Here is a 26,809-nt window from a genome sequence, read left to right as displayed (position 1 = left end):
TGCACACCTAGCAGCGGTGTCAAACTCATTCTCATCGCGGACGCATAAGCATTATGGTTGCTGTTGATTGTCTTTGTGGAAAACTAAACTCAATGTTATTTAAGATTTCTCTTAATATATAAATTGTCCATCAGATGTTCTACTGCTTGTCCAGTTTGTCGTCACACAGTGTGTTCTTCACAAAAAATGAAATAAAATCATCAAAAAGATGTTCGATAATGCCGAACTGAGAATACGCAGGGTTCACTAGTTAAAATGTATGTACATTTATATTAATACATGTGTTAAATCTGTCACTTAAACATTAAATGCCTCGTAACAAAAGAACAAAACCTCACCGCTGCTTTATATCACATTGTCATTTTCTCCGATTAGACAAATTGTTTGTCGACTTGTTTCATTGTTTTCAATGCTCTGCTAAATTGTTCCCCCTCAGAGAGGACGTGCCACCTCCCAAGAGTCGCGTTTCAACAGCGCGCAGTTTCACCGTGGGCAGCCAGCGCTCCTCTCTGGGCTCCATGTCACCTTCCAACCTGCACGAGTACGCCCTCAAGCCCCAGTACGACAAGATTCCCTCGTCGGAAGAAGACAGACCCCCGAGCCACACGCCTTTGCCCCCGCCGACCGCTCCCAGGATGGCGGGGCCCAACCTCAGTCGCATGGGGGCCATCCCCGTCATGATCCCTGCCCAGAACAGGGACGGCTCAATCGTTTAACGTGGCCTCCTCTTGCGAAGGGACTGTACAACAAAGGGGAGGGAAGAGATGAAGGGAGCGGGTCAAAAACCACTGAAGATGAAGCTGGAGCTTGCCTGACTTGCTCTTGCATACAAATGAGAACTTGCTCCTCCAATGAAGACCTGACTGCTGTGGTGCTGAGAAGAGAATTGAATTTTACTGAAATCACACCAGAGCACATAGACTTTTTTGAATCAATCACAATTTAGAAACATTTATGAATTTTACTTCCTGGACTTTCTCGCTGAAACATGAACTGTAGCACAGTGGTCAATATAGAAATGTATTGTGTGATGATGGATTTTTTAATTTTATTTTTATTCCCCCCCCCCACCCCCCCCCCCCCCACCCCCGTAATGTAGTTGTCCCTTGATTTAAACATACTGTATGTTCAGAACAGATCCGGAGCGTCTGCGCATCATTATGAGTGCGTGTGTGTGCATATCGAACGTGTGTCTGTGTGGATAAATGAACAGTTCAGCCCGACAGGATTCATACCCTGGCCAAATTTATTTGGAGAATGGGATCTTCTGGCTGTAAATGACAAGGATTTGACAAAATATAAAAGATCAATTTTATACAACAACGGAAATGAAAATGTTTAATATCTCTACCGCAACTTGCAGGCTTTTGGCTCATTTTTGTGTAATTTCCAGCCAAAAGATAACATGTTCTTGGGTGTGAATAATTTTGGGATTAACTGTTGTATGTACAGTATGTATGTCTGAATTTGTAAAATGTATAGCCTATTTTTTTTTGTTTTACTGCCTTCATAATTTTGTGACTTTATTTTTTTATTTAATTTTTTTTAGCAAAAGAGTCTTTACTAGCTTCCGGCTAACTTTCAATTAAAATGAAGAATAAATGAGATACTATGAGCTTTGGAAAATTACAAACACGAATACAAAGGATCCCACTCCGTTCTAGGTTACTATGTTTTTTTTGTGGTTTTTTTTAAATGGCCGATCTGAAAAGGGAAGGGTCGCAATTGGCTCTCGGTGAGTGGGGGTTCAAGCGTCCTTACTCTGTGATTGGTTGGATTACTGCGTCTTGAACAAGCTTAAAAAACAATACTGTTTTCAGGCCCCCCAACACAAGCACACACACATTTACCTCCTCCAGAACCTTCAGAGAAGGGGGCAGCTGGACAACGAGGTTCACTGAGCAATTAGCTTTGAATGTGTTTGATGACCAAAGGACCCTAACCCCTCTGGCCAGCAGCACAGACACACACACACACACAGGCCGTGTGTATTAACAGACCCGTCTTCATTTGTTGCAGTAGCAGCCCCCCAATCTGTGTAATCCTCCTTATGCGCAGTTGCACTCCAAAGAGCGAGGGTCTTGATTAACCTTCTCGCCACGCTCAATATGTAACCAGTCATGGCTTCTGTAGCGTGAATTGAGCTATTTTAATGAAGCATGCGCACCCTCGGAACGCTCACACTAAGAGAGGAAAACCCGTGGTAAGATTACAGCAGGATTTGTATCCACTTTGGTTTAAGCCCACATGCAACAATATATATGAATGCCAGATGAATATAAGTGGCCGTTCTGGTAGGAAAGTTGGAATGCTTAAGAGGGCAAATAGTTTACTTTCTGCTCCAGAGCCTTATTGTGTTCCTTCTTTTAAGAACCTTCTGCTTTGCACAGCCCTGACAGCCGGCTTCTGTTGTGCCTTGTTGTCCCAGTTGTAGCACATCCACACCACTGTGGTCACTTACGTGTACTAGCATCGTCCTCAACGGCCGCTGTGGTCCACAATATAATATTCTCTCCACCGCTCATGCTGCTCAAGTGTAGCATTTCTAATGTCCACTCCGTGCATACAACATTAAACAGGTTTCTCATTTTTACTTTCCCAAATGTGTTTTTATTGTATTTTTTTTAAGTCCCCCAACCCCCCCCCCCCCCCCCCCCCCCCGTTATGACTGTATTTTGCAAAGTATTTGTCTAATCCCAATTGCTCCCAATGCTTGACGAATCGATATAGTGCAAATGTGCGCGAGTGTATTGTGAGGGGATTTTGCAGTCTGATTGTGGCGCCATGTAGGATTCTAGTTTCAGCTGCTGACAAACTATGGAGGTCTTAGTGGGTAGTCATGTTACTCTCCCTACGCTTTCATGACAACTAATATTAACAATATTAACTGTAGGGTTTTTGTAATCGGCGTACTCATATTGTATGAAGATCTCCGTTTGAGTTTCGCACTCTGTATGAAAAACAATTATCCATTTTTGTGTGTATTTTTGTGCTGTATTTTTTTAATAAATAAAGTCCTCCAGACACACGCAAAAAAAAAAAAAAAAACCCCGAAGAGCTTTGTTGAATGTTTGCACGCAGAACCGGCAGCATCTGTGTGCTTAATTTCTCAAGACACGTGCTTGCCCGTGTGTCGGCCTTCCACAGGTTCATTCTAACGGCTGAGTGAATTCCACTTCCAGACGCTAGGTGAGGTACTGAATGACTAATTCATCAATGGCGGGACAGGCTTCTTTTAACGGTCCCCACTCAGCTTCCGCGTAAATACACTATAGATTCTGTTTGCCAACCACCACCGTCAAGCCAGCCACTCAATATGTCTATTATTGATTCTTTGTCAGTCACCTGCTGGAGTGGAAGGCTGGCTGATTGTTTTTGCTGTTGGCTTTACTTTTTTTTCCAATTACAGCGTATTTGCTCGGTTAATTAATGCACTGGCTAATTATTGTTATTGCCGGCCAGCACTAATCAAAGCCACGCTAAATTAAGCATCTCATTAAAGATTCCGAATTGTACGATATGCCTCATTAAAGTGTGGAATCGTTTATGCGCGTGTTAAGTCTCACTTTTGTGAGCCCCGATGCTCTCGTAGCACTCTTAACAGCATGCCGGTCATTTGGATCGATAGCATATTATTAGCCAATAGCTCCAGCGGGTGCGTGCCGTTGACAGGTTGTCAATAAAGAGATGAAAGCACTTAGTAGCAGTGCAAAGTGGACATCTTTTGGTATAATTGGATGTGAGTAATGGATAGGGCCCTGGAGCATTGATCTGCGGCTCGCCGAAGTCACTCGTGGAGTTGAATGGCTCCCCGGCAGTTGTGTGTCAGGTTGGCTAAGCTACACAGCACTGTCCCGCAAACGGATATGTTGGGTTGGAATGGTATTTTGATGGCCGCGTGTTCCCAACATCCATTAAGAAGACGTTAGCGGTGTATGCAGCGGCACGTGTACACATTTAGATTGACAAACCAAATGCTGTTCTGTAATTGAATGAGTCCTGCAGCCTCGTATCCATCTGTGTCCCTTTTTTTTTATTCGCCACCTCATGTCCCCCTTCGCTTAGTGTTTTTCAATGCACCTGGGATTTGTGTTTACCTCACTCAGTTTTGCCTGTGGAAGGAATTAATTGTTTGCGCAGATCAAGGAGACGACTGTGGCAGAAGAAGGGGATGAAAACGGTGGTTCTCCAGGAGGGTTTCCTTGGCAACCTCATCCGGTTGTACACAGATTAAGCCGCCTGCTCGCGGGATGATTTATCTTGTAAAGTGTGATTCCCTCTCGCGCGAACAAAAGAGGCCTCTAAAAGCACAGGTCTCGTCAAAGTCGCTCTCCTCCGGCGTGACGTCGGCTGTCACGGGGCGTTAAGCCTTTTGCCATTTTTAGAAACCTCAGTCAGGTTTGGAGAGGGGTTGCGGGGGGAATTCTGGGTAGGGATCGTGGAATATGCATATGCATGAAGATTGAGCTTCATCGGATCCAGTGGCACAGCAGTGCATTAACATTTTGCTTCCGCTCTCTTCGCACTCTGAGACAGATTATTCTGGGACTTAAATTTTTACAGAAATGGTATAGCACACTGGGTCAGTGTCTGGTATGTCATAGCCATTTTTGCACCTCTAATCGTCTCGTATTAATAGTAAATGCTTGCACGTTATGAATGTTTCTTAATCAAATGAAGGGAAAAAAAGCGTGTGTGACGTCGACCTCCGGAGAAGTTTGAGAAGCTTTACGGTCGTCGCACTGTTCCGGAAAGACCTTCGCCGGCTCTGGATGTTCGGTGTTTTCATTAGTGGTGGTGCAAGTATTAGGTCTTCCAATGCATGATTTGTTGAGAACAGATCCCGTTTTGATCAATTTGCCATGGGCAGCGTAAATTGTACGACACATTGGAGGAGCAGTGCGGGGCCCATAAAGCTCAAACTGGTGCCGAACCGCAGTCGGCGACAGGCGAACGGCATAGTAAACTATTAAAAAACTCTTGCATTGAGTGTCTAATTCTCATTGGAGTTTCCGTGATGATAATGAAATGTGAGGGAATGGGGGGTGTATCGAGTAGTTGCCTGTAGCAGCCTGAGAAAAACGTCAAATCAAAGCTGACAGTCTGAACTTTAACGGCAATGGGAATAGCGTTGTGTCACCGTGCGAGCGCTCGTGGCGCTCAACCGTATGTTACCTCAAACAACCTGCATGGGTAATTCTGGAGCGAGCGAGTCCAAAAGTGATCTAATCATCCTCGCTTCCCTCGTGAGGCTTGCTGCTGCTCTCTCATTTGTCGCTCGTCCTCAACTCTCGGTTGGAGAGCACGACGAGCTGTTAACAAGCTTCTTACCTCTACCACCTCCACCCGATCGATCGATCGATCGATATCGAGTTAGGTGTTAAGGGCGGACCTCTTTGCCTGCCGTGTCAAAGTTGGCAACTCTATCGCCCTCGCCCCCCCCCAAAAAAAGAAAACACACACACTCTGCGATTACTAATATGTGACTTTTGATGAATGACCTTCCCCTCTGTGCTCCAGGGAGAAGTGTGGAGCAGCATGCTGAGATTCGACTCAGCCCAAGCGCATCCCGTTATTTCGAGATCCCCCGCTGACTCCGGGGGCGGGGACGACTTAGTCTGGTGAATTTCATGGATCAGTGAGGTGATGCTCATCAGTGGATGTGACATTTCATTCACTGGCGGGTACATCGTGTGTGTGCGTGCGTGTGTGAAAGAGACCCGTGAGACGCTCGTGTCATGTCAGGGCAAATCGGCAGAGGTAGAAGGAGAAAATAGTGCGGCGAACATGCGATGGCTTGGACGCTGTCGTATGCTCGGTCACACAGAGCAGCCTCTGAGCAGCGACTAAGCCGAAGCTTTTCTCTCTTTCTGGAACTTATAATAGTAATAATAACAATAATGCATTCCATTTATGTAGCGTTTGGGGGGCCTCCGTTACAACCACTGACTCAGTTTATAGTGAAACAAATTACAATGGCTGATACTGCGATTGACTGGCGACCAGTCCAGGGCGTGACACAAAAACGGGCAAGCGGAATCGAAAATGGATGTTGCTTACGCTTCATAATTGTGCTGACCACGTTAAAAACCTCAATGTAATAATACATATAGTTTTGAGGTTGAGGGTTCAAATCTGGGCTTGGACCTTCCCGTGTGGAGTTGAGGTCAGCGCTAGTTAATGACTTTCCCACCACTCGAAAGTATCCTGACGCTTTCTGGAATGCTCTCTACGAGCCATTCAAAAGATTGACATCCACAGACATGAAATGACGGCAGGCGAGGTGCCAGCGTCATCGTCCATGTTCTGCTGTTAAGGTTGTTCTGGCAATCGTGTTGCTGCTTGTGTCCAATCAGGAGGACAGAACATTACGGCACATGCAGTGTTGCGCTCAACCGGGCACCTTTTCTCTTATCGTTCTGGTTATCTACGCGGATTCAAGTAGAGACATTGTAACGCGCGCGCTTCAGCCAGACGGAGGTTCCACAGTGGAGTCGAGCGGCGTTGTTTTGCGCAACGTGATTTGCGCTCGTAATCTGCGCTCGGGCACGACTCCATTCCAGGCAGTCGGCCTCGATGCCGTCTCATCAGAAGTGTCCAACTCGCACAACGGAGGCCGGCGATCAAACGTAACCTTGGCTAAGGAATGGGGTCCAGTTTCGCTTTTTCGCTCCCTCTGATGATTGGGGTCATCTTATCTTATTACCACAGCGATGTCAGTGATACATGGCGTGCGCGTGTGCGTGAGCACGCCCGCGTTCATACAGTATGTATTAGCACTGGCCGTGTGCATCCGTGTGCAATAGAATCACTCTGAGTGGCCACAGCGAGGGCGTAGGTCAGGGTGGTGATTTAACAGGATCGGGCAATCCTACTCCAACACGGTCACACGGAGACGCACACACATTACACACACGACCTTAGGCTATTCCTAGCTAAGCAATTAGTGTCTCTTCTCCATTCTGGACACGTAGCCTGGCCTAGGCCGCCTTCACAGAAGTGAAAGCTCCTCTCCTCGCTTAACATTACAGGTACTAAAAGACATCCAGGCTCTCCAAAGGGCTGTAGGGGCTGCTCTATATTTACTCCAGAAAAGGCAATTTCCTTGGGTAGCAGTTTGTACTCAACAGGGTAATAGAACTCACACAGGACACAATATCGATTCCAATTACCTTTGTCAGACTGTGCCGCAGAGAGGGTCCTGGAGATAATATTCATAAAGGTTACGACGCACAGATTGGATAACGGGAGGTGTTATAAATTATAGTGCACTACAAATAATGGCTGTTCAAATTACGCTGGCATTACCGTAAGCGGTGGAACGCTGCCATGACAATTCTTCAAGAACGCTAATGTTCGAACAATAGCAGTGAAAGCAGCCGCCTGCCGTCACCTTTGATCAGATCCAACACAGTTTGATTTAGGAAACATTGTGCAAGAGCTTTAGTTTCATGGTCTATGTTTTGTTTTCGGTGTTTTTCGTGTCTTGTGTGCTCATTGAGTTATTGTCCACCTGTTCTCGTCTACCAATCGGCTCCCTCCGGGTGTTCCTCGTTGCTGGTTTCTTTCAGTTCTTGTCGGTTCGTCATTGGTCAGGTGTCGTTGTCTGTCTGTGCCACGTCTTAGTTACCAGTTTTGTTTTAGTTTTATTCAAGTGTTACTTTGGTTATCTTTTTCCATGTTCGTTGTTTGCCTTTTTTTTGGGGGGGGGGGGAATTAGTTTCATCTCTTGTTGTTGTGCTGTGACTTCCATGTAAGCAACAATCTCTCGTATCCGTCATACGGCTGAAATTTGGGATGGCGCCGTGAGACGTCAGCCTCTTCTTATGAAGAAAAACAAATTCCCTCAAAGAAAATAATGCTCAGTTTTGATTGACGTTCTCCAAAATACATTTGAACAATGTGTTTATTAGTGCAGCTGTCGTGTGCAGTGGTGTAGAACTGCACTAAATCATAATGACAGCGGTTTCTGATACGTGGGCCCGCTACTGCGGCTAAATAAGGTAATCACAATTTTATAAACGCCTGTCAGCATGATGTCGTGACACACCTCTTGTATTTGATCTCGTCATAGTGTGCTGATGCAATGTTGTGGCCGGCGAACGCGTTTGTGTTGAGACGACAGCAATGTCAAGATGAGCTTGGCTGCACGAACTACGACGACTTCTATTCATGAAGAATTTGTGAAAGCTTTTATTGTTCAACGAACAATGCCATAAAATGTATTATGTAGCGCAACTTTAAGCAGGAAGGCCAAAGCCCGGATTCGAACCCCCGGACCGGAACTGTTCACTCGGCAAGTTGAAACATAAAAAGAGCAACGGCCACACAAAATAAGAGCTGAGCTCTCTGTATTTCTCGCAGACGCTGTTAACACTGCGTTCGCTCCCCCAGTCGCTTCTGTCTCAGGAGCTGTTTGAGAAGGTCAGAACTCGCACACCGAATGTCGACTTGGTACACACGAGCTCATTCTCATAACGGCCGGATCCACGTGAGTGGGCTGGCTAGTTGTGAGGGCAGAAAAAAAGCCCCCCCCCCCCCAAAGAAAAGTGCCGCTGCAGTAATTACAGCTCATTTGTCTGCTCTGTTTGAGCTGAAACTCGGAACTAATGAGGCTCGGTGAAGGTCATTCCAACGAAACCGTGCGGATGGCTCGAAAGCAACGAGAGCAAAAACCTGTAGGATTAAGCTGCATCTCATTGTCGGATAATATCTGGGGCAGCCCGCTGCACGTTTAATACCTCGTTTCGCAGGAGGAGAACAACAAGTCGTCGTAAAACAGCATATCTGAAGAGACACGCCGAGTGAAAAGGTTACAGTCATCAACTGTGATAAACAGTGAATCCAATTATCATCCGCTGACTCCTATCACATTGCAGCTGTGCATGCGCGTGCCTCTGAAGGTCGCAGCTTTGTGAGAACGTCCCCCTTTTCATTCTTGCCAACACGGCGGACACGCCCGTGTTATTCTTCCTCAGGTGCACACGTGCCGGTACGTAGTTTCAGGGTGCGGGTTTTTGTTTCAGGACATCCCGGAACACCGCACGCGCGCACTATGCAGGAGGTTCTCGGTTTACGACGGTTTTTTTGTGCTCTAGAAGTGTTTTTTATACCAATATTTGGTAAGAGCTCATCGACCGATCTTAATAGTAGACTACAATAGCGATAGCTCTACTTTTAGTCAAGCTGTTTATGGTAAGGCGGACATGCTAACCGCGAGTCTGCCGTGCCGCTGGGTTGGACGTCATGTAATGCGTTTGAACCTTAAATGTGTAGCATTAGTTGTACAACGTGAAATATACCGCAGTGTGTTTTCTTGCTTTGTTAAAAACATTTCATCAGTTAAAAGTTTAAATGAATGTGTCTGTTCTACTCCTTTAAAAAGGTGAGTTTTGTTCATGCCAAAGAGGAATACTGTATACTTTATCATTCATACAAATTAATCAAAAACTTGGATGGAGACGGCCTTGAATTGAACGCTTCATGGACAAAAGTTAGAGACGCACCTCTTCGAGAAATAGCCTTCATGAAAAAAGCAAAGGCTATAAAGGCAAACTTGGGTGAGTTTATTTTATTTTATTTTTTAGAGGAACGGGCCCTGACTTTAAAAGTCCATCAAACACCTTTGGGATGAACTAGAAAAGAGGTTGTGATTTGCATGATCACAGAAGTTCTTCCATAGATGAAGAAACCCAAATCTCAGCCACACTCCAACCAAGGTGTTGACATTCAAGTGGGAGCGAGGAGGAGACCATCTGCATATTTCCCCGCGTTTTCATTTCCACTTCATTCATCGGCAGCGAAATCTTTTAGCGTGCAAAGACACGCGCCGTTGCAGCCTCCCAGACGTTGCGCGAAATACGTTACACCGGCATTCGCGTGGGAGGATCAAAAACGATTCTGGGAATTCTCACTCTGGAAGAAAGTGTCGAGCTCACAGTCTGTTTCCACTGTGCTGACGGCCAACAGATAAAGGCTTATCGGCCGCTTAACTTCTCCTCGGCTATGATTTGTGATGGAATGCATCTTATTCTCGTCCACTCGGTGCTGTGATTGTAATAAATTGTTTCCTACGTGGTGTGCAGTTGTTTGGCTTCAGCAGGGGATTTGGAATGTGTTATTTCATCTCATCCTTTCCCAGAATCGAGCCCCTCCCCCAACCCTCCGCCTCTTAGATGTTTCTCAACTATTCAACTAGCGATGAACTCGGCTTGAGAGGCCCGAGCGTAATCCTGCTATAGGGGAACCAGAAGCGCTTGTGTGTGTGTGTAGATGAGTTTCAGGGCAATTTTACTGCTCATTTATATCCAACTTGAAAGTGTTTTAAGAGCATATTTGTTTGGATGTGATTAGCCTTATTGTTGGGGGGGGGTTGTACTGCAGGCATTCGTTCATAATTGCTTTCCCCCCCCCCCCCCCCCCCCAAACTAAGAGGCAGTGTGTTGCTGATGCATACTAACTATGAAGGTGGTAAACTATGCATATTTATCTAAGGATTCCTTTCGTGATGCATGATGCAAGTTTTGTTTACAATGCCTCCCAAGCATGACATGTTCTTGTTTGCTCATATCATGTGCTGCAGGCAGCGTAGACCGATGACGTCTAGCGTGTCAAAGCAAATACATGTGAGGCTGCACGGTCGATGGGGCCAGCGAGAAACCAAGCCTTTGTTTCCTCCCTTTGAGCTCCGGCCCAAGAACAAGGAGAGTCCGCTCCACATCACGCCGTTCTTCCAGTCGGACCGCATGTGTGTTGTTCTGTCAATAGCGAGCATTGCACTGATTGGTCACAGCGAGCTAACCCGTCAGACTGGTTGTCCTCAGGTCAGGTGACATGACAGGCCTACCTGCTGGAATATCCACTGACACCCTCTCCCGCTAACTCGCCTCCATCGTGCACTTACGCCACCCGGTGTTTGAAATGATAACTACAACAAGAGCAGCAGTGAAGGACAGTATCTAGAAAAATAGAATAGACTCTTATATATGAGGACAAATATACAAAAAAAACCAAAACTAACGCAGTTAAGGCTGACACTTGAAAATTCTATTTAGATTAGACCAACGGCGAAAGTCTATCCATCCGTTTTCTGTAATGGAGCCTATCAAGACTTAAGGGACCGTCCCTGCACTCGGTCACCAGCCGACAGTTAGCAATAGCTCGTATCTGGCCTTAATTGCTGAACAGTACACATTTTGCAATATGAGAAAAAAGTGCTTATATTAATCAAGCAAAGTTGTCCCACATCTTGAAGTCTTACTTAAGCGTCCCCCCAAATCATCAATGGGGGTCACCTATTGATTGTTCTGGACTCCACTGATTGATTTTGGGGCCACAGAATGCAGCTGGGCATGCAGTGTACCTGACCAACCAATGTAAACCAGGATTGAAACAATCCGCAGATGTGTACAGCATGCGCACGGCCTCCTCTCTATCCCATAACCCGGGAACTCAGAACATTATCATTTCCTTCCATTAGCATTCAATTCTCTTGTTTCATTCATTTGACCTATATGTCGTTGTTTTTTTTAACAAATACAAAACTACGCACTACGTATAGGCTGAACTTATTGCCAGCTGACACCTCTGAACTGCATATGTTCTCACTGAAATCCAGTCGGTTGTATTCTTTTCGCCAGCAGCTTCGATAATACAACCCCAATTCCAATGAAGTTGGGACGTTGTGTTAAACATAAATAAAAACAGAATACAATGATTTGCAAATCATGTTCAACCTATATTTAATTGAATCCACTACAAGAACAAGATATTTAATGTTCAAAATGATCAACTTGATAGTTTTTAGCAAATAATCATTAACTTAGAATCTTATGGCTGCAACATTGAATGCCTGTGACCTTCGATCCTTCAGACAGCATCAATGTGTAAAGGATATCACCGCACGGGCTCAGGAACACTTCAGAAAACCAATGTCAATAAATACAGTTCGGCGCTACATCCGTAAGTGCAACTTGAAACTCTACTATGCAAAGCAAAAGCCATTTATCAACAACACCCAGAAACGCCGCCGGCTTCTCTGGGCCCGAGCTCATCTAAGATGGACCGATGCACAGTGGAAAAGTGTTCTGTGGTCCGATGAGTCCGCATTTAAAATTGTTTTTGGAAATTGCAGACGTCGTGTCCTCCGGGCCAAAGAGGAAAAGAATCATCCGGACTGTTATGGACGCCAAGTTCTAAAGCCAGCATCTGTGATGGTATGGGGCTGTGTTAGTGCCAATGGCATGGGTAACTTACACATCTGTGAAGGCACCATTAATGCTGAAAGGTACATACAGGTTTTGGAGAAACATATGCTGCCATCCAAGCAACGTCTTTTTCATGGACGCTCCTGCTTATTTCAGCAAGACAATGCCAAACCACATTCTGCACGCGTTACAACAACGTGGCTTTGTAGTAAAAGAGTGCGGGTACTAGACTGGCCTGCCTGTAGTCCAGATCTGTCTCCCATTGAAAATGTGTGGCGCATTATGAAGCGTAAAATATGACAACGGAGACCCCGGACTGTTGAACAGCTCAAGCTGTACATCGAGCAAGAATGGGAAAAAAATTCACCTACAAAGCTTCAACAATTCGTGTCCTCAGTTCCCAAACGTTTATCGAACGTTGTTCAAAGAAAAGGTGATGTAACACAGTGGGAAACATGACCCTGTCCCGGCTTTTTTGGAACGTGTTGCAGCCATCAAATTCTAAGTTAATGATTATTTGTTATTGTTATTTTTAAAAACAATAACGTTTATCAGTTTGAACATGAAATATGTCTTTGTAGTGTATTCAATTAAATATAGGTTGAACATGATTTGCAAATCCTTGTATTCTGTTTGTATTTATGTTTAACACAACGTCCCAACTTTATTTGGAATTGGGGTTGTCATAGAGTCACCCCAGCCCACCATTGTGAAAGTGTTTAAAAGTGTCTTTAAGACAAAACCCTCTAATGTTGTTTGCAGTACAACGCATCTCTGTAGCACAAAACGCAAGTGACAGTGTAAACCGGAATAACCGCATTCATTTTATTATTCTGATTATTATTGTTGTCATATTGTAAGCTTGCATAATGATATTTTAGCAACATTTTAAAGGTCTCTCTCTCACACACACACACACACACACACACATATATATATATATATATATATATATATATATATATATAAATCATAATGCACATATTCGAATACCTTAAGTAGGTGTCTATAATAACCACCTTAAACTGGCATTGATATTAGTTTAAATGACACGTCTAATTTTGTAGGTGACTTTAGCTATTTGCAGGATTGAGAAACACTTCAAATGCGTCTTCAGCCATAAAATGTTCATTTGACGAGTAATTTGTAGTTTGTGTGTAGAATAATTGAATCCCTCCTCTGGCAGGCGTGAAGGGCACTCGAGGAGCAAAACTCCTCTGTTGTTTTTCTCGTCTCCTAAATCCTACTGAAAATATCAGGAACTGTATGACTTTGAGGAAAATCAGTTGATAGTTACATTTGCATGATTCTTTTTCCGTTTCTTTGCTCAGTGAGTTATTGGCTTTGTTGAGTTTAAAACAAGTTACAGTATTTTCCTCACCCGTTACATTTGTGCACGTGTGCTAGAAAAGCCGAGGGGCTCTTAATTGCCCTTAGTGTGAATGTGAGAGCGAATGGTTGTTTGTTTGCATGTGCCCTGCGATTGCCTGGCGACCAGTTCGGATGTACCCCTCCTCCAGCCCGAAGATAGCTGGGATAGGCTCCGGCACGCCCGTGACCTCGTGAGGAGAAGGGGAACAGAAAATGGATGGATTGACACCATCAAACAGGTAATCACTTCAAGGTCATGTAAGGCAACCAATCAGAGGAAAGGCCAAATATGGACAAACCGGATATAAAACTGGGTCCAACAGAAGTAGCTGTCAGAGGGACCTTTTCTGCACACTAGTATGACAAAACCAAGGTTTTTTGTTTTGTTTTTGTTTTTAAATGAAATTGACATTTTTACACTAAGTCCATGTTAGAGAACCACTCTATAAGGACTAAATAGCCAACATATGGGACCTTTAACAACATGTTGATTTATGACCATGCAGCTTTACCTGTAGTTTTTCGCCAATAATCCATTGAATATGATGAAACTCTTCCAACCCCGATGACGTATTCAGTATTCTAATACATTTGACTTCTCAAATATGATGCATTTTCCCGCTTTCTGCCGTGTGTAGCATAAGGTGTCCAGTTTGATAGCTAGATAGCTGGGTAATGCAGATACTCATCTTGCTCAAGTACGCCTATTGCTAGTATTGTATTTGCGACACGCTGTCACCCCCCAGTGGTCAAAAGTCGAAACTACTGCCTACTGTTTTGATAGCACTTTTAAATACAGCACATACTGATGTTCAGTATGAGTGCAGTTTTTAATATCAACCAGAAAAGCATAATAAGGTTTCTCGGGATAATAATGGAAGAATCAATGCAGATTATTTTTTTTTTCCAACGATGAAACCACAATCACAATATGAGGATTGACCACGTGAAAGCTTTTAATGTGTGAAGTGCTGTTTTTGAATGTTTCCGTCGTGTTAACCGTCACGTCTATTGTCCTATTGCGGAACTACTCGAGTAATAAATGATTTTCTTTTTGAAATTATGTAGAAAAGAACACATTCTTTCCCATTTACAGGGTGTCCCTGAACACACCTCGCCCGTGGAAACATGAATGGCGGCGCACTAAATCGGTTGCCAAATACAAATTATCGCCCGACGTATGAAGGCTCGTATGTAATATATTCAGACTGGTTTTGTCCCGGAAGTCCCGCTTGGATGAAAATGTTTTGCTCCAAAAAAACGTTCACAGACGCCAGAATGAGCGCGTTCTCAACAACGTTCATCGGGCAGAAATGAAATAAGTTCAGTTCACGTTCACCCAAAATATGAACTAGTTGACCAACTTTCATTCGTTGAACTCGGTCAGGTACAACACCGATTATGGGAAGTATATTTTTGAAGAAATACTCGACTAACATTCCAAAGACACATTCAGTACACATTTTTTAATAACATGGCACAATTTACATAACACGTTTAAATGAGGAGCATGCTGAAGATTCAGTCGCTTAATTTTTTTGACAATTTTGTACATGATCTACAAAGACTTTTTTTTTCACCTGTACATGTTAACAGCAAAAAAAAAAAAAAAAAATCTCATTTAACAATCTTTTGCAATACGTAGCTACTAACTTATGTCGAAGTAAAATAACACTGCACGAAATGTTCACCGAATTTGAAGCGCACAACTAAACCTTCGGTGGACTACTAAAATAGATCTCTGCTTGTTACAAATAAAATGTCCATAGTTGGCTTTTTTGTCTTTTGATTTTGTAGGTACCACAAGTCATGAAAGCACTTTGAATACACCAACAGAATCTACTTCCAAAACATGTACTTTACACGCCTTCTATGGAGCAAATTTTGCTGCCTTTGTGTTTACAATGATGCATTCTCCCCACAACGAAAGCGAAGGCAGTCGAGTGGATTATAGGTGGTCTTCACATTTGCACTGCCGCTTCTTCCATACAGAAAGTTCTTCAACTACAATATTGTCTCTCGGCTTTGCCCCATGTGATTCTCAAAACAAACATCAGTTGCGGATAATTTAAAGCTTGTTGTCTGTCTACATTGAGCAAGATGTTTGTATAGTTGTGGAGAGAATACAGCGTTTTTGTTCTCCATTGTTGAAGAGTAGTGGTGACGGAGGGAGGCCAGACTTGTTGCATAGTAGAACACGGGTCTCTGGTACAATGCTTATCAGCTGCGCCAATTTAAAAAAAAAAAAAAAAAAAAAAAAAAAAAAAAAAAAAAAATTGAGCAAAAAGCACATTCTGATTCACTGCCTAAATACTTTTTAATGTACATTTGTCCAAAGTAAAGCTTTCAAATCACCCTTTGCATATTTGTACCATGATCCATACAAAGCGAGCGCAGTGACTGTACATATTTATCTACACACTTTGCTGTCTGTCAGTGCTGAAGTACCTGTACATTCCAAACTCTCACTCCATTTTAATATACAATAAAAGAACTGGACACACACGCACAAGCTGGAGCAACACAGGGATAAAAGGTCTGAAAATTCCGACGTTAGTTTCCGCCATGACTGACAAAATCAATTCCTTGCGTGGGCATGTGTCCGCCCACAAAAGTTATTCACAGCTATGTTACAGTCTTGCTTTGCCCAAAGCTAAGTGCTGGGTGGGAGTTTACTGTGAGCTCTCAGCTCCGCTCACCGTGCCTCAATGTCCTTGTGAGGAGGTCTGTCTCTGATATCGGTGGCCAGGGGAGCAGTCCGTCTGGGCGAGCCTGGCCTCGCGCCGAGTGTGGGGATGAGTGGGGGCGGGGCGCTAAGAGAGGCGGTGGGCGGAGTTTTATTCAGAATGCTGTTCTGATGGGCGGCGGCTGCCGAGGGGCTGACCCTGGAGTAGTGCATGCCCGGCAGTCCTGGGGCCATGAGGCCCTGGGCGTGGTGGGGTAGATGTCCGTCAAGGGCCGGGTGGTGCATGGCGGGGTGAATGCGCCCGTGCTCATAGTCCTCCCTGAGGAGGCGCTCGCGTTCCTCCAAGTGAGCGCGCTCATGCTCCCTCCTCTGCTCCAAGGCGAGAGGATGCATGTGGTCACGATGGAAGTCGTGAGGCTCACGCTCCCTGTACGAACGCTCTGTCTCGTAAAGGCGCGGAGCCGTCAGCCGGTGAAGAGGATCGTTCCTGAGCAACAGATCCCTAGCCAGAGGGTCCCGTCTGTGAATGTCCAATCCCCTGTAAGGGTCCCTCATAGGGTCCCAATGGAAGGCAGGGTAGGGGAAGCGTTCAGCGCCAGGGATTGGGCTGATACCCATGAAGGGTGCCACCACACGAGTTCTCTCAAGACTGCTGATGTTGTTGATTGGATGAACTCCTGCCATGCCCATGGGCATAGGAATTGAGGCGGGAGGGTGGAGGTTTGGCGTGGAGGACGCCAACGGGTGCTCGCTCGTTTTCTCGGCCACTCCATCTGGGTCTTCCTTTCGTTCTTCTTTCACTTTCACCTCACTGTTCTTCTTGTGCTCAAATGGCAGCTCTCCCTTCTTCTCCACAAGCTCCCTGCTCAGGCCACCATTGGGACGTTCGAGGCTGGTCTGTCTGATGTAGGGCGAGGCTGCGCCCCTGTTGGACGCTTTGTCCTCTGATGCTCTCCCCTCATGGATAGCGGGCGTGTCCTTATCGTTGTGCTGGTTGTCTTTGAGCTTGTGGTCGTCTGTGCTGCTATCTTTCCAAGATTCTTGGTGTTCCCTTTCTCTGTCTTTGGCCTTGTTCTCCTTGTCTCTCTGAGGGTCTCCAGAGGAAGGAGGCAGGTGGTTCCTGTGGTGCTCTGGAGGACGACTGTGACCAAGAAGACCAATGGGGTTCACTGGGACCGGGGAGGGGTGGCTCGAGTGACGTTTCTCCACAGAGTCCCTAGAAAGAAAGAACACATTTCTCACTATTACGAGAACATAGACGTGATAACCTCCCCCAAGCACCGATGCAAGCGCTGTTGTTTTGTTTGTGGTTTCTTTCCTCAGCAGGGCACACATGTGATACTGATTATCGGGTTGGAATTGAGGATTTTTCCACCTTTCCAATTGAAACTCCAATCGGCCGAAAGATTATCCTGACCGATTACCCTGTCATGTGAGAAGAGCGAGTTTGGCCAAGCCACGTACAGTGCTACTGCGACCCGAAATGGAACGATAGCCAATCAGGAAGTGACTTGAAGCTCGCACTGTTTCGGACGCAAAATACAAGTACAATACTCGTTGTGTTGGGAGTTCACCACAGTAAAAGTGAAAAGAAAAGTTCAATTAAACAGTTAGCCTAGCTTCTTCTACTACTACTACTACTATTTTCTGGCAGTCTGGGTGCATGGAAAAGAGTTTAAGCCAACAGTTAGCCTAGATTCTTCTATGATTTCTTCTTCTACTACTACGACTACCTTCTTCTGTGTATTTTCCGGCAGTCTAGGTGCTCCATGGCAGTGGCCCCATGCTGCATCTCATATTGTAGGTCAGTCCTGGTACTACAGTCCTGGAGGAGACCCACGAGTGACGGTAAAGATATCATTTTATGATGTTTCTGATGTGTTGTGTTGGCCGCTTGGCTACACCAAATACTATGAGAGAAGTAAGCACACACTTGCCGATTTTTTCCTCGTCATGTATGGGGTATCTCTCAAAATATCAGTTATAATGTTGAGAATTTGGTTTTCGTTGGCTTTACTTTACTGGACAAGCTACAGCAGAAACATGGATTTATCATACTCAGAGATGGAAGAGTCCGTCGGTCCTCATGTCTTTGAATGTCCTGTCAATTCGATGATGCCGTCTAATACACAACAAACGGACCTACAGCACTTACTCACTTTTGTTCGTTGTGGCTTCAGTATAAAAACCATTCATTGCCATCTTATGTCTTGTTCTTGTCAGAGTGCATGATCCCAAAAATGTGGTGGTGGGACAAATACTCTTCATTCCCAACTGCCTTGTCTTAGGTCTGCAGTCTACTGATTGTAAATCTCGGTTCATATGAGTGAAAAACAAAAATCCAGACAAACATTAAATTCACCTGTCTTTGTCATCTTTACTGCTAATCGAGTCCCGTTTGTCGGAATCCCTGTCTCTCTCGTGTGAGCTGACCGAGGCGCTCCTCTCGGAGTCTCCAGGTTTCAGCCAAGGCGGGGGTGTGGGGAAGGAGGGCGGGGTGCGGTGCAGGCGGTTCCAGGGCTCTTGGTGGTTGCTGTTGGCACTGCCGCCGAAGTGCTGCTGCGAGTTGGGGCCATCTTTGTGGCCGAACATCGAGTTGGCCGCTGCCAGGGATTCAACACACGGAAAAGCAGAGCAGGACACAAGTTAAATGCGTATCTCAACTGTTGCCCGGCTATGTTTCTTTTAAAATAAACTTTTGGGAAATGCACATTCATGAGGCTAAAACTCACTTAGTGCTGGATTTCCCAGTCCACCGAACGCTGACGAACTGAGCGCTCCCAGGCCGCCGAAGGAGGGCGGTCTACTGAAAGGTTCTGAAAAGAGAGTAAACACTGGAGCTTGACTGTGACATCATTTGCACATTCTGTCATTTTACATGACCTACCTAAGTGAGGTGCTGGGGTGAGGAAATTTCCGGGGTGGTGGGCTGGATGGCCGAAGGGACTTGCTGATGGGTGTGTTGGACCTCAGGAGGGAAAGAAAGAAGTTTTTTTTTAAATTTTATTTTTTATTATATATATATATTCAAGACTTAACTTCATTTCTCCCAAAAATAATGTATGGATCTTAGGGTGTGTTCACACTGGTATGAATTCTTTGTGTTCATACTTCAAACAAAACACTTTTTTGACTGGACAAATGTGCGTCTCTGTGAATGTGACATTGTCATATAAAACCCATCATGTCCAGGTAATCAGTTTGTTCACAAGTGTAGCTAATATATAAATAATATGCGATTGTATTACCCAAGGCAGTGCTATACACAGTGCGCACCCAGGACTTTTTTTATGTTCTCTGAGGGAAGGCTCACTGAGCCATACTTTGAAAAGCACCATAACGATCCAAAACGGCCCTTTATGAAACGCCAAACGTGGTTTGTTTCGAGACAGCGTGCCCACCTACAGTTTTGTCAGTTGGAGACGCCGACGGGAAAAATGTTTGAAATTCTTGGCATCCTTTGAGAAAGAAGCTTCAAGTCTCTCGTGTTGTGTGATTATGTAAACCAGATGTCTTCAGCTTTACTTCACTTTTCAGTGTGTACCGTTTCCAGCAAAAAAAAATAAATAAATCAACACCATGCCGCATTTGCTTCTATAGCTAAGGCTAATGGGTATTACTGTTTTATGACTTAATTACAGATTGAATTGTGAAGTCTCAACATTTTCCCCCCCGCCAAATAATGTCACGTAACATTTAACATTCGGATAAAAATCAGATGGTGGTTCCACTCATCAAATTTTACGTCTTGTCAAACTGTTTTTTTTCCTTCAGGGAAACCAACTGAATCTTAAAGCATGTAACCATTTCATTGTTTAATTTTTTAGTTTTTTTTCCTTTATTTTATCTTTTGAAAATAAAGTTGAAGATCTTGCCGATACTCGATGTCCACTTGACGCTAACTAATATCTCACCTGCAGCAGAGAAGAGTGTGGCAGGCCGCGCCAGGTCACCGGGGTGATGGATGGCACCGAAGAGGCTCGGGCCCAGAGGTCGACTAAGGAACTCGGGCTTGAGGCCAAAATCTAACTTGTGAGGGTCGACCTGCATCTGCTGCTGGAAGACACCAAAGCCAAAACGGAAGAACACATGTAAAACCCCTCAATGTATAATAGAAATGATTTTATAAACAATCAGTGAGACGCACTATTTTTTTAACTTCTAAGAGCTATATCAAAAAAATCAGAAAAAAAAATCATGAAATCATGACAGAGGGTGGATATTTCATACTGGAACTCAAGCAGCTTGGGTTCTGTTCTTCACTCAGCTTCCTCCAAACCCTTGGACCTTGATTCCCAAATGAAAGGCACACTTTACTTTCATCGGAAAAGAGGACCATGGACCACTGGCCAACAGTCCAGTCCTTCTTCTCCATGGCCCAGTTGAGACGCTTCCTAAGTCGGCTCAGGCTCAGAAGCGGCTTGACCCGAGGAACCCGACAGTTGTAGCCCATCTCCCGGATGCGTCTGAATGTGGTGTTTTTTGAAGCTGTGACTTCCGCCTCATTCCACTCTGATAATCCGCTGAAGGCCACAGTCATCTCTTTTGCTGGTGCATCTTCTCCTGCCACGAGACTTTCAATTGCCATGCTTGGACGCAGCCCTCTGTGAACAGCCCGCCTCCTTAGCTATGAACGTTTGTGGCTTACCCATCCCATGGAGGGTATCAATGATGGTCGTCTAGCCAGTTTTTAAGTCTGCAGGTCTTCCCCATATTGAACCCAACTGACACAATTGAACCAAACTGAAGCAATATAATGACACCTGGGGAAACCTGTGCAGGTGCTTTGAGTTTAGTAGATTATTATTGTGTGACACTAAATTTAAAACATTTATTGCCTGCATTTACTGTAAATGTGTAGCGTTGAAACGCTCATGGATCTATCTATGCAATAAGTCAATATCTAAAAACCAGCATATAGAAGACTGTAAATGTTTCCACTGGATTCAGCACAATTGTGAAAGGAAAGTCCAATGAATCCTCACCTTGACTTTTTGTTGATGGTGGTATATCTGCCAGGCAGTATGGACGTGCATGGCACACCACTTTCCTGGCTTCTAAAGGCATCAGACAGAAACATACAAAGATCTTACACTGAAAGATGCGTCTTAATTAATTATAATATGTCATTATAATAAAATAAGAAATATTTGTATTTGTCCACAGACGGTTGCAGTGCATAGATTTTGTCCTGAATATCTTATAAATATTAGCTGCAGAAAACTATACTGTAACCTTAAACCAGCAACTAAAGCCGTGTTTTCAGGTCTAAAAGTACTGTTTGATTTAGAGTTATTATGCACCAGCGATGTGACTTTGGTTTCTACACCGCAGACAGTAGACAGTTGCTGACAAATATTTGTTATGTGGGGAAATATGCCCCCTTTTAGTTTTATCCAATAGTGAAACACGCCTACAACATATTCAAATAAACTGAGTGATAACTTGCTTTACTTTTCCATCCATCCATTTTCCACACCGCTTCTCCTCTCTAGGGTCGCGGGTGTGCTGGAGCCTATCCCAGCCGACTTTGGGCGGGAGGCGGGGTACACCCTGAACTGGTCGCCAGCCAATCGCAGGGCACATATAGACAAACAACCATTCGCAGTCACAATCACACCTATGGGCAATTTTTTTAGTCGTCAATTAACCTACCATGCATGTTTTTGGGATGTGGGAAGGAACCGGAGTACCTGGAGAAAACCCACGCAGGCACGGGGAGAACATGCAAACTCCACACAGGCCAGGCTGGATTTGAACTCCGGTCCTCAGAACTGTGAGGCAGATGTGCTAACCAGTTGTCCACCGAGCTGCCCCTTAAGTACGTTTACTTTAAGTAAAACTAGCAAGCATGACCACAGTGCAATTTAGTTGCACCTGTAATCCCCTCAAAATGATCAAACGTTCGTTTTTGGAGCTGGAGTGTTGCATGCGCTGACCTGAATGCTCTGGGATAAAATAATTCCATATATTTTTAATGACACAATCCACTCAAAAGCAAGATGAAGCACTTATTACTCACCCTGAGAATGGGCCGAAACGGATCCGCTAGCTACATGGAGGAGGCAGAAGAGGGGTAAACAGGTGGAGAGAGTTTACTTGGAATCAATACCTTGCACAGAAACTAATGAAACAACACAATGCCCCTGTCAAATTAACGAAATACAAAACCAGTGGAATTTAGTAGCTGGAAGTCAGTGCTGTCAATGTCTACACACATACTGTAAACAATTATAATATGTGCCACGTTATGCACACATGCAATGACCGGCCACAACATTACGTACACCAGCACCACGCAAGATTGAATAAAATGCAGTCAAGAGGTGAGATTCAAACCTTCCTGACAAAAACTGAAGATAATTAATTATCCATCCATCCATTTTCTTCCGCTTATCCGAGGTCGGGTCGCGGGAGCAGTAGCTATAACCGGGAAGCCCAGACTTCCCTCTCCCCAGCCACTTCATCCCGCTCTTCCGGCGTGATCCCGAGGCGTTCCCGGGCCAGCCGAAAGACGTAGTCTCTCCGGCGTGCCCTAGGTCGTCCCCCGGGTCTCCTCCCGGTGGGACGTGCCCGGAACACCTCACCGGGGAGGCGTCCAGGAGGTATCCTGATCAGATGCCCGAGGCACCTCATCTGGCTCCTCTCGATGTGGAGGAACAGTGCCCATACTCTGAGCTCCTCCCGGATGACCGAGCTTCTCACCCTATCTCTAAGGGAGAGGGCGGACAAAGGACTCCACAAAGGGTGGGTACTCTGAACTGCTGTTTGGTGCATACACACAAACAACAGTCAGGACCCGTCCACCCACCTGAAGGCAGAGGGAGGCTACCCACTCGTCCACCGGGGTGAACCCCAACGCACAGGCGCCGAGCTGGGGGGGGGCAATAAGTATACCCACACCTCCTTTCACCGTGGGCAACCCAGAGTCCAACCCCTCTCGAGAGGACTGGTACCAGAGCCCAAGCAGTGTGTGGAGGCGAGCCCGACTATATCTAGTCGGAACTTCTCGACCTCGCACACCAGCTCGGGCTCCTTCCTGCCAGAGAGGTGACGTTCCACATCCCTAGAGCCAGCTTCTGTAGCCGGGGATCGGATCGCCAAGCTCCCGACCTTCGGCCACCGCCCAGCTCACATTGCACCCGACCCCTATGGCCCCTCCCACATGTGGTGAGCCCATGGGAAGGGGGACACACAGTACCCTTTCGGGCTGTGCCCAGCTGGGCCCCATGTGTGCAGGCTTTCGAGCCCCACCTCCAGAGGGGGGGGAGCCCGGTGACCCGCGTCAGGGCGAGGGAAAACGAGATCCAATATTTTTCATCATCGTAAGGGGTCTTTGAGCCGTACTTTGTCTGGTCCCTCACCTAGGACCTGTTTGCCAAGGGCGAGCCTACCAGGGGCATAAAGCCCCAGACAACATAACTCCTGGGATCATTGGGACACACGGACCCCCTCCACCGCCATAAGGTGACGGCTCAAGGAGGGGATAATTAATGAATGAATGAATGAATACGGCAGATATTACTATTGTTCAATGTGCAGGTGTGCCTAAATCAATGTGTGGTGAGTTTTTGGCAGAAAAGGTCATATTTCCTCACCCTTGGATCCTTCTGTAAGAATGTATGAGGGACAGCGCCAGGTCTTGTGGACACATCGAGAGGATTAGAGGTCTAGAGTAGACAAGACAAAGATTTCAAAAGAAAATGAAAGATCAGATCTTATTTGAAATTTGTGAGGAGAAGGAGGGCGTTACCTTGGGCTGAAATGCACCCTGGAGCGAGCTGAAGGGCCCAGTTGGAGGGATGACAGGGGGGAGGCCCGACATCGCCGGTGGGTACGAGTGAAAGAGCTGAAGATGAAAAGATTGAGAGGAGGCGTCACATAGCAACATGCAAGAGATCGGGCAAACGTCAACCTCCGCAGTAAATCGGCTTCTTTCTTTCTTTATTTTAAGAAAAAGCACAAGACATGAAAGCTGAAGCCTTCGTCCCGCCCTTAAGATTTCACTAACTCCAGCTTCTTTGATATCAAATCTGGCTGTCGAATGATGCAACGTGCGCAACCCTAATGTCAGCCAAGCAAACAAATGTTCAAGGCTCTCATAAACTATCCTGCAGAGAAGCACGTGTGATCGTCTGCTCGTTAGAAATGTAACTGCCAATCATAGACAAAGTGGAGAAGCTGTTTTGAATTTAAAAGCTTGCTTCGCTTTTATCGATGGTGGCGCAACATGTTATTTTTCCCAAATAAAGCTTGATTTACGACGACTGATGCATCATTCGCAGAATAAATGTTACAAATGAACGGCTGTGGCTTTCTCATTTTTAATATTCATTCAAGCTACAATCTAATGAGAAAATTAAAATTCAATCTAAAATTCTCCCTTTCCAAAAATAGAAATTCTCAGTTTTGATTGGTACGGTCACAAAATATTACAAATACCTCAGTGTGATGCAGTGTGCTTCTACCACTATAATAATAAACATACGGTTAAAATGGATACATTAATATAGTATTAAATATAATCAGATTTTACTTTAAAAAGTAGCAACAACAGAAATTCTGCAAAACAAAAACAAAACAAAACAAAAGCTGAAGCTTTGAAAGAAAAACATCCAACCTATGAGAAACAAGCAAACTACTCAATCATATGTAAAAGAGCATCTTATGTTAACAAAACGATATACCTCATGAATAATTTTTTTTTTTTTTTTTTACAGTTTTTACAGTGATATTGGACTTAATTTTAATTCTGGAGTTCGAGTGTAACTAATGATTGATCCTGGCTGTCCTGTGTATCTCTCTAAATTGCATGGAACAAGTACATTTTGTGCTAAACGCTTGTGAAATGCTTATAATATCCATTAGGACGCAGGTGAGGGTGATGATTGCATGAAATATCACACACACGCACGCAAACTCATGCACAAAGTTACAGCACCCGCTCATAGGGGCTTGAATGACAGAACTGCACACAGGAGGGAAAACTCACACTGTGTCTGTAGAAGGGGTCAACTTTAGTTGGGTATTTGTCAAACTGGAGGAGAAAAAGAAACACAGCTAAGCACCACAGTTAAAGACAACAAAATGCTCCACATGCAGCGATTGGCTTCTATTTGCTATTTCAGTACAAAACGGAGATGCAACTGTTGAAAAACTGTGAACAAGCTAATGAATTGACCATTTTTTTTTTCCATCCTCCGCTTTAGTGATTATGTGAAGACCTTGTAAAACAGCCTCTCCTTTGCTCTCTTTTTTAGTGGTAGAGCTTCGGGGTGAACATTTCCCCAGTCAAGACTAAACACTGTAGCTATTAAGAGGGCTTTTTATAGCCTCATTAGCTGTCAAAGGCCGAGCCTTGCTGCCTTGGAGGTATCATCGGAGCCGAGCGAACCTCTTTAGGCCAGGCAGTAATGATTGTCCGTGGATGTGTGTTTTAAAGCTTGAGGTCTAGCCACTCAGCAACAGTGTGGATCTTAATGTAAGGCTTATGTCAGTGATGAAAAGACCCTAACGGCGCCAAGTGATGTCATCACATTCAGAATGGGTTTAGTGTATTATGTTCTAAAAGTTGGCTGTGGGTATGCTTTAAGCGGGTTATTGCCAATTGAGAAAATACTGTAAGAGCATTGAAACGTGGGAAGAGTGGGCCAGAAAGAACACAGGAATGGCTTTCTGGGTGAAACAAAGCATCCCTGTGGCGTGGGCAGACACATGGTCATCATTGACAGACGCCACAAACCCACAAGTATGTACAACGTGCCGCTTAAACACGCGCCAGTTTGTGTAAAATCTTCCCGATCACAGCCGCAGAGGGAAAACTCTTTCAGCGCCATGCCCACCCAGCCACTCTCCAACATGTGTGAAACACATTACTACATCCCCATTCAGCTTTCCAAACCCAACACGGTCGTGCTCTACTTATCCTCACATTTCTGGCAGGGGTACGCACCATGGACGGTGCTGGGGTGGGCATAATGGCGTGGGGGAATGGCGTGAAGGTGTGCTGGTGCGTGTGCTGGTGGGTGTGTTGGTGCTGATGCTGGTGCTGATGCTGGTGCTGGTGGAACTCGGTGCGCAGGTAGGGCGGGGGGCCCAGCGAGGCGCCGCGGTCGGCGCTCTGGGAGGCCAAGAAACGGGTGTTGAGCTCCTGACGCAGAAGGTCTTGCTCTGTAGAAGACATAACCAAAGCTCTAATACAATATGTACTGTATGTTTTCTTACGGACTGAAACAAATACAGTATGTACTGTATGTTTTGAAACAATTAGCAATAGGATAGGAAGGCAGGCAAATGTACCACTACACCATCAGTGATGGTTCACCAATCAATTCCACGAATCGACAGAATTATGCCTTTCCCTAATTTGTAGGGCACGACTGATATGGATTTTTTTTGCGGCCAATGCCGATTCCGATGTTTGGCAAAAATAAAAGTCTGATAATGGATGCATTGTTTGAAAATAAAAAAAAAAAACACAATTAATATAACTTTTTTTTTTGGGTCCCGTAACAAATTTTTTTTTGTGTGGTGGTAGCATATGCGA

The 26,809-nt window shown here is 45.0% G+C and overlaps 2 protein-coding genes and 1 long non-coding RNA gene across 16 annotated transcripts in view; 2 read left to right on the top strand and 1 right to left on the bottom strand.

The window, feature by feature from the left end:
• Positions 1 to 3,051, top strand: part of cxadr (CXADR Ig-like cell adhesion molecule) — a 49,099-nt gene extending 46,048 nt beyond the window's left edge. Inside the window, exon 7 of the mRNA XM_061751563.1 lies at positions 437 to 3,051. Coding sequence (XP_061607547.1) covers positions 437 to 716 — 280 coding nt within the window. The 3' untranslated portion in view covers positions 717 to 3,051. The remainder of the gene's footprint in view (positions 1 to 436) is intronic.
• Positions 3,052 to 13,115: 10,064 nt separating this feature from the next.
• On the top strand, positions 13,116 to 20,717 carry LOC133467020 (uncharacterized). The gene is made up of 3 exons (XR_009785112.1): positions 13,116 to 13,816; positions 18,021 to 18,111; positions 20,184 to 20,717. It is a non-coding gene; the product is annotated as an uncharacterized LOC133467020 (long non-coding RNA).
• auts2a (activator of transcription and developmental regulator AUTS2 a) overlaps positions 15,025 to 26,809 on the bottom strand; it is a 324,592-nt gene continuing 312,807 nt past the window's right edge. For 4 of the 14 annotated variants that reach the window (XM_061751395.1, XM_061751397.1, XM_061751404.1 and 1 more), the window contains 11 exons: positions 26,195 to 26,433; positions 25,256 to 25,300; positions 24,017 to 24,112; positions 23,862 to 23,933; positions 22,286 to 22,315; positions 21,249 to 21,320; positions 20,178 to 20,319; positions 19,151 to 19,231; positions 18,996 to 19,097; positions 18,626 to 18,878; positions 15,025 to 17,479 (listed from right to left, as the gene is read on the bottom strand). In XM_061751395.1, the coding sequence (XP_061607379.1) occupies positions 16,273 to 17,479; positions 18,626 to 18,878; positions 18,996 to 19,097; positions 19,151 to 19,231; positions 20,178 to 20,319; positions 21,249 to 21,320; positions 22,286 to 22,315; positions 23,862 to 23,933; positions 24,017 to 24,112; positions 25,256 to 25,300; positions 26,195 to 26,433 (2,339 nt within the window). In that variant the 3' untranslated portion in view covers positions 15,025 to 16,272. The remainder of the gene's footprint in view (positions 17,480 to 18,625; positions 18,879 to 18,995; positions 19,098 to 19,150; positions 19,232 to 20,177; positions 20,320 to 21,248; positions 21,321 to 22,285; positions 22,316 to 23,861; positions 23,934 to 24,016; positions 24,113 to 25,255; positions 25,301 to 26,194; positions 26,434 to 26,809) is intronic. The other 10 variants (XM_061751400.1, XM_061751406.1, XM_061751402.1 and 7 more) reach the window with 7 other exon arrangements.

Source organism: Phyllopteryx taeniolatus, chromosome 17 (genome assembly GCF_024500385.1).
Source record: "Phyllopteryx taeniolatus isolate TA_2022b chromosome 17, UOR_Ptae_1.2, whole genome shotgun sequence".
NCBI classification, from domain to species: Eukaryota; Metazoa; Chordata; class Actinopteri; order Syngnathiformes; family Syngnathidae; genus Phyllopteryx; species Phyllopteryx taeniolatus.
Note: the sequence above shows the minus strand (reverse complement) of the source record. Positions and strands in the feature narration are given on the sequence as shown.